Source organism: Carassius gibelio, chromosome B18 (assembly GCF_023724105.1).
Source record: "Carassius gibelio isolate Cgi1373 ecotype wild population from Czech Republic chromosome B18, carGib1.2-hapl.c, whole genome shotgun sequence".
Classification (NCBI taxonomy): Eukaryota; Metazoa; Chordata; class Actinopteri; order Cypriniformes; family Cyprinidae; genus Carassius; species Carassius gibelio.
Window position 1 is genome coordinate 28,480,649 of NC_068413.1, and position 12,312 is coordinate 28,492,960.

A 12,312-nucleotide genomic window follows, 5' to 3' on the forward strand; every position below is an offset into this window, starting at 1 on the left:
GACCACGAGCTACCAAACAGACAGGACAACACAGACCTCAGGGGAAGCTGAGACGGCACCCTGCACTGTGACACAGACAGTCATGAGCATTGTTTTTCCTCAGCTAATCATTAACTGTGTTCAGATCGCAGATGGGAGGAAGTAGGCTTTTATAATTCCTTTGGCAGAAGTAGCCGATTCTGCAGTTATTGGTGTGGCTGTTCACCTAGGTCCTACAACACACACACACAGACACACATTTAAATCAACAAATTAGAGAGGAGTTAGAATTTGTTCTCTCTATTAAAATAAACCAGTATCAGCAACTAAATTAATTAATTAAAAAAAATGACAAGTAACTGATAAAGAATGTTATGTAATTGCATTTACTACAGCACAAACCAAAGTCAATCAAATTTTTTTGAGAGCTTGAAAAAAAAAAAAAAAAAAACAATTACATAAAATTACATAAAATTAAATGTTCCAGACTATTTGTTTTGGCTAAAAGAAGAAAAAGACACACAAAAAAGAGAAAACAAAAAAAACTTGCAAACACAGTATGTTTCTAGCACACTCCTCTTTGAATCCTTAATATCTCTCCTTACATAATGAAATATGAGTGCAAAGAGCAAAATTTTAAAGGATTTCATATGCCCCAAAGGACATAAAAGGCAGCACTGTTTTGCCTCAGAGGATCTTGCCCCACATACATACTGCCATGACAAAGAGAACTGTGTCACTGCAGCTAATGTTGCTCATTGTGCATGGTGTCTTTATGCCAGCTTCAGCACAAGTCTGCAGTCTGCTCGGTCAGCCTGCCTTACCTTCACTTTATGCAGAAAGAGACATTAACATTGGGGCAATTTTCTCAATACATAGAGATGCTGTGTTAAAAATGCATAATTATACCTCAAAACCAGATCCAACAGCATGTGTCAGGTCAGTATGATAATACAATGATATGATGATACAAAAAAAAAAAAAAAAAAACAACATTTGATGCTTCTTTACAGAATGTAATACAGCTGATGTGTTTTATTTACCACAGCTTAAATTTACGTGAGTTTAAATTTGCTCAGACATTTATTTTTGCCATTGAGGAGATTAATAACAGCACAGAGTTGTTGCCTGGTATTTCTTTGGGTTATAAGATATATGACTCATGTCGCTCTATCGCTCAAACAATCCTCTCAGGCATGGCTTTAATGAATGGTTATGAAGCCACTTTGAGTGATATGTCCTGTTCTAGACCACCAGCTGTTTGTGCAATTGTTGGAGAGTCAACATCCTCACCCACCATTGGCTTGGCATCTTTAGTTGGTCCATTCAGCTTACCTGTTGTAAGAACTCACTTTGCTGCTTGTTTGTGTAATCAAACTATGATGAACCACTGGAACATGTACCAAATATGCTTGAAAATTGATATTGATGGAAAAAATAATGTTGAAAATTAAAGTAAACTGTTGAAAGAAAGCAATTTTTGTTGAATTAGAGCACTATGCTTATATGGTGAAATAATAACTGAAAAGAATTTTCTGTAAAAAATGATGTGGTCATCACATTATATTCTGCTTTTTTATATTGCAGATCAGTCATTTTGCCACATGTGCATGCCTGAGTGACAGAAAAAAGTATCCATCCTTCTTCAGAACAATATCCAGTGATTATTACCAAAGCAGAGCTTTGGCTCAGCTTGTCAAGCACTTTGGCTGGACGTGGGTTGGGACAGTCAGGAGTCGCAATGACTATGGTAATAATGGAATTGCAGCATTTGAGGAGGCTGCAAAAGAAGAGGGGGTTTGTATTGAATACTCCGAGGCAATATTAAGCAGTGATCCACAAGAACAGTTTCTAAAGACACTGAAAGTGATCAAAAAGGGCACTGCCAGGGTTTTGCTAGCTTTTATGGCATTAGGAGATTTTCTCCCCCTCTTGAAGGTAATTTCGCAACACAACATCACAGGGATACAGTGGGTTGGCAGTGAATCCTGGATCACTTCTCGAACTATTGCAGAAACAAAGGAATACAGTTTCCTTTCTGGAGCTGTGGGTTTTGCTATAGCAAATGCCAAACTTGTGGGCTTGCGAGACTTCCTAGTAAATGTGCACCCTAATCAAGAACCAAACAATGAACTTTTAAAAGAATTTTGGGAAATAGCTTTTCAGTGCTCATTCAGGAACATTGGCAGTGATGGCTGTACTGGTTCAGAGAGACTTGCAGAGCTGCAAAATGAATATACTGATGTATCAGAGCTACGAATAGTAAATAAGGTGTACACTGCAGTATATGCTGTTGCATATACACTTCAAAATGTATTAAAACACTTCAGATCCTCCACCAACAGCAGCAAAAGAGGGTGGCCCACACCACAAACGGTAAATGAGGAGAACTTAGTTTCATAGAGAAACAAATTAATACATAAATAATGTTACTGATGTTTCCTCTTAGGTGTTGAAGTATATGAGGGATGTGAGATTCACTGTTAAAACAGGTGAAGACATTTTTTTTGATGAAAGTGGTGATCCAGTGTCGAGATATGACCTTGTTAACTGGCAGCCTGCTGAGGACGGAAGTTTGCAGTTTGAGCTTGTGGGCCTTTATGACAGCTCACTGCCTTCACAACAACGTCTTCAAATTAATCAGGAACACATACTATGGGTAGATAAACATGGACAGGTACATTAATAACATTTTAAATCATTAAATGGTCAGTGACTGAAGAACTGTCAGTTAGTTGAATATGACAAAATATGTATGAAAGCAGCGGCATTATAGTGATAAAAGTTACTACTGAAGTCAAGTTATTTTGCCAATTCAAACCATATCTTTGAAGTGTTATATTATAACTTATTTTCATATAGTTGCCAGTGTCCGTATGCAGTGAGATTTGCCCCCCCGGCACTAGGAAGGCTGTGCAAAAAGGACGACCTGTCTGCTGTTATGACTGTATTCCATGTGGAGAAGGAGAAATCAGCAATGGCACAGGTAAAATAGTATATGTGGGATAAATCTTATGAAACTATGTTAAAGTTAATTCTAATACTGTCCTCTTACAAAGAACTTTACATTCACCAATATTTATTTTTTATATATTGGAATAATTTCTTTACAGATTCTAGTGACTGCTTTCCTTGTGATTTGGAGTCCTGGTCGAATGAAAGGAAAGATGGATGTATATTAAAAGTAGTTGAATTCCTTTACTATACAGAAATCATGGGGGTGGCGTTTTGCATTTTCTCCTTCATTGGAGTGTTATTAACAGCAATCATATCTTTTCTGTTTTACCTTCATAAAGAAACATCTATTGTAAGAGCCAACAATTCAGAGCTGAGCTTCCTGTTGCTTTTCTCACTCTCATTGTGTTTTCTCTGTTCACTTACTTTTCTTGGTCGACCCACTGAGTGGTCCTGTATGTTGCGTCACACAGCATTTGGAATCACTTTTGTCCTCTGTATCTCCTGTATTCTGGGGAAAACAATAGTTGTGTTAATGGCATTTAAGGCCACACTTCCAGGAAGTAATGTCATGAAATGGTTTGGGCCTCTTCAACAGAGACTCAGCGTTGTTTCCTTAACATTTATACAGTTGATTATCTGTGTGCTTTGGTTAACAATATCCCCACCTTTCCCATACATGAATTTGAGCTATTATAGAGAAAAGATCATCCTTGAATGTAACTTAGGTTCAGCTCTTGGTTTTTGGGCTGTTTTGAGTTACACTGGCCTGCTATCAGTTATGTGTTTTCTTTTAGCTTTTCTTGCTCGGAAACTCCCTGATAACTTCAATGAAGCCAAGTTCATCACATTCAGTATGCTCATATTCTGTGCTGTCTGGCTCACATTTATCCCAGCTTATGTCAGTTCTCCAGGAAAATTCACGGTAGCTGTACAGATATTTGCTATTTTATCATCAAGTTTTGGTTTACTATTTTGTATATTTGTTCCAAAATGTTACATAATTTTGTTAAGACCAGAGAAAAACACAAAGAAACACATGATGAGGAAATAGTCATCTAAAGCTCTTTAAATCTTTCCCTGCCATTGACAAGTTATCCCATCTTTTAGAAGACAACGCTTCCCCGCCAAAGAAAAGTTTTTACAGCTTTTTGTGTTTTCACTGTTATACACTCGGGGGTGCTATTACACATCTGAATGAGTACAAAACCTCCTAAACAAAAACACACATGAACAGAATGGAGAAATGAGCAATCTTTTATATAAACTGATGCATATTTAAAAAAAATGCAATTATCTGAAGTAGACAGCATATAAATGAAAACTGCATAAAGTTAAGAAGTAAAATGTTGATCCAGGAAGTGGTATATGTCTGTGCAAGATTTGAAGGTGTTGATGGAAGTTATTTACTAGATGTATGCTTTGATAATCTTACTCAATATTTATACAGTTGTAGTTTGTAACAACAAAATGTGATTTTCTCACCTTTTTGAAAGAAAAAAAGGCCATCTGAAAGTGTTCTACATTCTGATAAATGAACTTGAGGGAAAAAAAAAACATAACTAAAATACTTTAGTTTGTAAAAAGTAAACAGAATCACTCTAAGTTAATTCACAGGTCTTGTGCTTTTGCATACTGAGATTGGCTTTCATAACATCTGGAAAAAAAAAAAGTTCAATATTACATTATGCTTAGATTCACAGCAAGAATATGTATGTCCTCTGAAACTGGTGGATTACCATGTTATCATGAGTACTGAATGGTAGCACTTCTCTCAACTCTTTCTAATTCTCTGACTCTTCTGGTTCAGCACTCTCAGTTTCCATATTCATGAAACCCGCCAACCCCAGATTCTCCTTGTGTCGCTCAATCATCCCCAGGATATTATTATTATTATTATTGTGATAACAACATTTAAAAAAATGAAACTAAACATTAAGTAAGTAACATATTCTAACACTATTCCAATTTGTAAAAGGTATTCCCATCCTCATCCTTGTAATGACAAGTTTTCTAAGGCTTTTGCACACCCAACAACCTTTTTTTTCAGTCATGCAAGCACAGTTCCAACTGTATCTCTTAAATGGGGGAAAACTAAACTCTCCAAATCTGTTTAACAAGCTTACAAATAAATTTCATATTTGAAATCCCCAATAAAATCTGACAACTGTCTCATAAATGTTGTTACATTAAGTATGTACCTGAAGTAGGGAATGAAGACATTAAGTCAACACTTACTTTAAACGTGGGAGCCCTAATCACCTTCTGAGCATTACAAGAAATGGATATTGGTATATAAAATGGAGGCATGCATCTACTCATTCAGGTTAGTCCCAAGGAGCCAAGAAAATGCTTCTGATACTGATGTAACCTATCACTGTCTGTTTGTTTGTTTGTTTTTTAAGTTGTAAAATATAACTTTATTCACACCATATTTCTGATATTATCGATCAATCTTATCAGATTAACTTTGATCGTTCACTCTTCCGTGACTCTAGTACACCTGCAAAGCGTTAGCACTCGTTAGCTTGTCATTAGCGTTTTCTTTTCTCCTCTCCTCTCCTCTCTCACGCTGCAGTTTTTCACAAGATCATCAAACAACCGCAGTAAGAATATTTCATAAAGCACGGTGAGTAATGGCTTCGCCTACTATCGTTATTTGCACCTCTTGCCACATGTACAGTTTATCTATCTCTGTCGCTGATGAGGGATTCACATGTGATAAATGCAGGGAAATAGTTAGGCTGACAGAGAAAATTTCAGAATTAGAGACACGCATCCAAACTTTAATTGAGGACAGTAAGAATGTTAGGGCTCTAGATACGGCTTTGGATGCGTCTAGCTCAGGGACTCCTGTACATTGTCCGGTTCCGGCAACAGAGCTCCTGCAGCAAGGCAACTGCGGGACGGTGAGGCAGCGTAGTCGTGGGTCAAAACACCGCTCTTCTGTTCTGATCAAAACATTAAACAGGTTCTCCCCACTCAGTGATGCACCCACTGAGAAACCTGATGAAAGTGCTCTAGTTATTGGTGATTCTATTGAACGGAACGTGAATATAGAGACACCAGCCACCATAGTCAAATGTTTACCGGGAGCCAGAGCGCCTGACATCTTGGCAAATTTAAAAGTGCTGGCTAATGCTAAACATAAATACAGTAAGATTGTTATTCATGCCGGCGCTAATGATGTTCGACTTCGCCAGTCGGAGATCACTAAAAATAACTTTAAAGAGGTGTGTGAACTTGCAAGCACGATGTCAGACACTGTAATATGCTCTAGTCCCCTCCCTGCTTACCGTGGTGACGAGATGCATAGCAGATTGTCATCACTCAATGGCTGGATGTCTAAGTGGTGCCCACAGAATAACATAGGTTTCATAGACAATTGGACAAGCTTTTGGGGCAGACCTGACCTGTTTAAAAGAGATGGTCTTCATCCCTCCTGGGGTGGTGCCACTCTTCTGTCTAGAAATATGGCACATTGTCTTAGTGTTTATACTTGTCTAACTGGGGCCCAGGTCAGGAAGCAGACAGACTGGCTAAACCGACCGTCTGCTAGCTGCCTCCCGTCACAGAGGTCAGTTAATTCTCAGCACATAGAGACTCTTTCACCTAGATATCACACTATAGAGACTGTGTCTGTTCCCCGAACTAGAAAATACAAAAAACGTCCAAACCAAGTTAAGGTTAACAATTTAATTGAGGTTCAACAAATAAAAAACAAACGCAATATGGATAAACAAATGATAAAGCTTGGCTTATTGAATATCAGATCCATTTCTACGAAAACACTTTTTGTAAATAATATGATAAATGATCATAATATAGATGTGCTCTGTTTGACAGAAACTTGGCTAAAACCTGATGATTACATTATCTTAAATGAGTCCACCCCCCAAGATTACTGTTATAAACATGAGCTGCGTCTAAAAGGCAAAGGGGGAGGAGTTGCTTCAATTTATAACAACGTTTTCAGGATTTCTCAGAGGGCAGGCTTCAAGTATAACTCGTTTGAAGTAATGGTGCTTCATATAACATTATCCAGAGAAACCAATGTTAATGATAAATCCCCTGTTATGTTTGTACTGGCTACTGTATACAGGCCACCAGGGCACCATACAGACTTTATTAAAGAGTTTGGTGATTTTACATCCGAGTTAGTTCTGGCTGCAGATAAAGTTTTAATAGTTGGTGATTTTAATATCCATGTCGATAATGAAAAAGATGCATTGGGATCAGCATTTATAGACATTCTGAACTCTATTGGGGTTAGACAACATGTTTCAGGACCTACTCATTGTCGAAATCATACCCTAGATTTAATATTGTCACATGGAATTGATGTTGATAGTGTTGAAATTATTCAGCCAAGTGATGATATCTCAGATCATTATTTAGTTCTGTGTAAACTTCACATAGCCAAAATTGTAAATTCTGCTTCTTGTTACAAGTATCGAAGAACCATCACTTCTACCACAAAAGACTGCTTTTTAAGTTATCTTCCTGATGTATCCAAATTCATTAGCCTATCCAAAACCTCAGAACAACTTGATGATGTAACAGAAACTATGGACTCTCTCTTTTCTAGCACTTTAAATACAGTTGCTCCTTTACGCTTAAGGAAGGTTAAGGAAAACAGTTTGACACCATGGTATAATGAGCATACTCGCACCCTAAAGAGAGCAGCCCGAAAAATGGAGCGCAGCTGGAGGAAAACAAAACTAGAGGAATTTAGTATTGCTTGGCGGGAAAGTAGCATATCCTATAGAAAAGCATTAAAAACTGCTAGATCTGATTACTTTTCTTCTCTTTTAGAAGAAAACAAACATAACCCCAGGTATTTATTCAATACAGTGGCTAAATTAACTAAAAATAAAGCCTCAACAAGTGTTGACATTTCCCAACACCACAACAGTAATGACTTTATGAACTACTTTACTTCTAAAATCGATACTATTAGAGATAAAATTGCAACCATTCAGCCGTCAGCTACGGTATCACATCAGACAGTGCACTATAGACCCCCTGAGGAACAGTTCCACTCATTCTCTACTATAGGAGAGGAAGAATTGTATAAACTTGTTAAATCATCTAAACCAACAACATGTATGTTAGACCCTATACCATCTAAGCTCCTAAAAGAGGTGCTTCCAGAAGTCATAGGTCCTCTTCTGACTATTATTAGTTCCTCATTGTGATTAGGATATGTCCCCAAAACCTTCAAACTGGCTGTTATTAAGCCTCTCATAAAAAAACCACAACTTGACCCCAGAGAACTTGTTAATTATAGAACAATCTCGAATCTCCCTTTTCTGTCCAAGATATTAGAAAAGGTGGTATCCTCACAATTATATTCCTTCTTAGAGAAAAATGGTATATGTGAGGATTTCCAGTCAGGATTTAGACCGTATCATAGTACTGAGACTGCTCTCCTTAGAGTTACAAATGATCTGCTCTTATCATCTGATCGTGGGTGTATCTCTCTATTAGTTTTATTGGATCTTAGTGCTGCGTTTGACACAATTGACCACAACATTCTTTTGCATAGACTTGAACACTTTGTTGGCATCAGTGGAAGTGCATTAGCATGGTTTAAATCATACTTATGTGACCGCCATCAGTTCGTAGCAGTGAATGAAGATGTATCATATCGATCACAAGTGCAGTATGGAGTACCTCAAGGCTCAGTACTAGGGCCGCTACTCTTCACGCTTTATATGTTACCCTTGGGAGATATCATCAGGAAACATGGTGTTAGCTTTCACTGTTATGCTGATGATACTCAGCTCTATATTTCCTCGCAGCCCGGTGAAACACACCAATTTGAAAAACTAATGGAATGCATAGTCGATATAAAAAATTGGATGACAAGTAATTTCTTACTGCTAAATTCAGAAAAAACAGAGGTGTTAATCATAGGGCCTAAAAACTCTGCTTGTAATAACCTAGAACACTGTCTAAGACTTGATGGTTGCTCTGTCAATTCTTCGTCATCAGTTAGGAACCTAGGTGGTCTACTTGATCACAATCTTTCCTTAGAAAGCCACGTTTCTAGCATTTGTAAAATTGCATTTTTCCATCTCAAAAATATATCTAAATTACGGCCTATGCTCTCAATGTCAAATGCAGAAATGTTAATCCATGCATTTATGACTTCAAGGTTAGACTATTGTAATGCTTTATTGGGTGGTTGTTCTGCACGCTTGGTAAACAAACTACAGCTAGTCCAAAATGCAGTAGCAAGAGTTCTTACTAGAACCAGGAAGTATGACCATATTAGCCCGGTCCTGTCCACACTCCACTGGCTCCCTATCAAACATTGTATAGATTTTAAAATATTGCTTATTACTTATTCAAATACTGAGGTGCTAAACCATTCAGGGCTTTATGAGCTCCTTTTACATTATACTCCTCTACGTCTGCTACGTTCTCAAAACTCAGGCAATTTGATAATACCTAGAATATCAAAATCAACTGCGGGCGGCAGATCCTTTTCCTATTTGGCGCCTAAACTCTGGAATAACCTACCTAACATTGTTCGGGAGGCAGACACACTCTTGCAGTTTAAATCTAGATTAAAGACCCATCTCTTTAACCTGGCATACACATAACATACTAATATGCTTTTAATATCCAAATCCGTTAAAGGATTTTTAGGCTGCATTAATTAGGTAAACCGGAACCGGAAACACTTCACATAACATCGTACTTTCTACATCATTAGAAGAATGGCATCTACGCTAATATTTTTCTGTTTCTCTCTTGTTCCGAGGTCACCGTGGCCACCAGATCCAGTCTGTATCCAGATCAGAGGGTCACTGCAGTCACCCGGATCCAGTACGTATCCAGACCAGATGGTGGATCAGCACCTAGAAAGGACCTCTACTGCCCTGAAAGACAGCGGAGACCAGGACAACTAGAGCCCCAGATACAGATCCCCTGTAAAGACCTTGTCTCAGAGGACCACCAGGACAAGACCACAGGAAACAGATGATTCTTCTGCACAATCTGAATTTGCCGCAGCCTGGAATTGAACTACTGGTTTCGTCTGGTCAGAGGAGAACTGGCCCCCCAACTGAGCCTGGTTTCTCCCAAGGTTTTTTTCTCCATTCTGTCACCGATGGAGTTTCGGTTCCTTGCCGCTGTCGCCTCTGGCTTGCTTAGTTGGGGTCACTTAATCTACAGCGATATCATTGACTTGATTGAAAATAAATGCACAGACACTATTTAAACTGAACAGAGATGACATAACTGAATTCAATGATAAACTGCCTTTAACTATCATTTTGCATTATTGAGACACTGTTTTCCAAATGAATGTTGTTCAGTGCTTTGACGCAATGTATTTTGTTTAAAGCACTATATAAATAAAGGTGATTGATTGATTGATGTAACCTTGTTTCCCTGAAATAAGGGAATGTGCGTTGCATGGAAATGCATATAGGAAAAACTCCTATTTTAATCTGTACTCAAGCCTTATTTGTTTATGTCTGTATAACTGTATAAACCAATGGAAATTTAGCCTGCCAGAAAGGGTGGAGCTGATTACTATATAAGTCAGCTTGGACTGCCGTTCATCAGATCATTCAACTGAAACAACAATCTTTGATTTGCGTGCAGGTTATAGCATGGCAAGTGATGCAATGCTTGTTCACTTGTCTCAGGGGACCAAGTTTATATCAGTAAACGGAGTGTTCGCTTTCAAACTGTCTCTCCTGTTGCATTGAAATACATATGGGGAACACATCCAATAATGCATCACTATTAGCAGATACAGAACAGTCTGCTCTGCAAGCCCAGTCTCAGAGCACTAAGATAAGGACTCCACGAACATAAGCACATTGTGCCCCAAGCTAGTAGCTGAGAAGCACAGATCTAACAAGCTTCGCCCAAGGGGGAAGATCCGTTCAAAAAGATGAATCATTCAGTAAAAACACCACTGAGTTTTGATTTGAGGATGAGCAAAATAGTTTGCTTTGGTCTTTGTTTGGAACTATTTTCTTTGGTGAAATAGAACAACGGTTAATATTGTGTCTATAAAGTACACAACTTGTTAACTAATTGTTTATTGAACTATGTATTTGCAATCGTGATACTCAGCAAAACAGCTCACTTGTTATGCTACTTAGACAATGTTTTAAATAAACTCAACAGTTGAACATTTTCCTCATGTACTTTCTGTGAATTTATGTGTTCTATTAAGCTTGTTTTGAAGTTGAATGAAACATTAATATAATCAGAACAGGTCTTGCGTTTCAATGCTTCCTCAGTCTTTTTTTCTCCTCTTTTTTTAAATTATTTTTACTCAAATTTTAATCAGGCTAACTTGTCCAGTGAGGCATATAAAGATGTCATTCACTTAAAAAATGGCTCAGACGAGCTTTAATGTCGAGTACAACAACATGATATACACAATTATTCATGTACATGTAGTTACTAATTATAGTAAGGTGTCACATCAACATGGGACAGTTAAACACATATAAACAAATGAAATTTCACATATTTTGCTATTTGTCAGTTATTTTGACAGATAGTAGTTACTATGACAATCTTTCGCATTGGGCTTTATGATAAAAGTTAGGTAAACACTACTTTAAATGCTCTCAATATGAAAACTGAACTTCCAATGAACTATGCTATGATAGAAATTCCCAGTTTACCAAGGCCACTTAATGTCATGATGGGAGGCTATTGTGACATTATATCACTTATACATTAAATTAAATATTCTTAAGTATTCTTAAATTTCTTAAGTATAATTAAGTGAATTTACCAGGAATTATGAATAAAGCCTCTAATCCTCAGTCGTTCTCGGACTGCTCCAGTTGGCTGGGTTTCAGATTTGAATGATGCGTGCGCAATCCCATAATGCCACACTTCAGTAAGTTAGTGTAAAAAGCAAGAGCTACAGTGACAACACCTGCTTCTTGTAAATTAATTACAGTTGATGTGGAAATATACTGTTAACAACTGTAAAACCTTATTTGAACCATAATGCATTGCAAATTACAGCTGCATTTTGTAAAATGTTTATGCAGTCATTTTCTGTAAAATTTTGCTGTAGGAACTACAGCATTTTCTTACAGTGTAATATAATAACAATTTAAAAACATTCTACAAAATACAAACAGCAAACACAACAAAAAACCATAAAACCCACTTGACTAACCAAAAGCCTACTTGAAGAGTAATTCAGTTGTTTTTTTAAAAGAATCAGCTGAGTTTGCACGACGCAGAAAAAGAGGCAAAGCATTCCACAGCCTAGGAGCGACTGCCTGGAATGACTGGTCCCCTCTAGTTTTAAAATGAGTACGGGGAACAAGTAATAGCCTCTGATCTAATGACCTAATGAGACTCCGGGTAGGAGTATGAAGC

General features: G+C 37.6%; 1 protein-coding gene across 1 annotated transcript; it reads left to right on the forward strand.

Annotated features, from left to right (window-relative positions):
- The first annotated feature begins 697 nt into the window (after positions 1–697).
- On the forward strand, positions 698–3,988 carry LOC127977360 (extracellular calcium-sensing receptor-like). Its single transcript, XM_052582234.1, has 6 exons — positions 698–918; positions 1,028–1,319; positions 1,567–2,355; positions 2,429–2,656; positions 2,842–2,965; positions 3,093–3,988. The coding sequence occupies exons 1-6, from the start codon at positions 698–700 to the stop codon at positions 3,986–3,988; spliced, it is 2,550 nt and encodes an 849-aa protein (XP_052438194.1).
- The last annotated feature ends 8,324 nt before the right edge of the window (positions 3,989–12,312 follow it).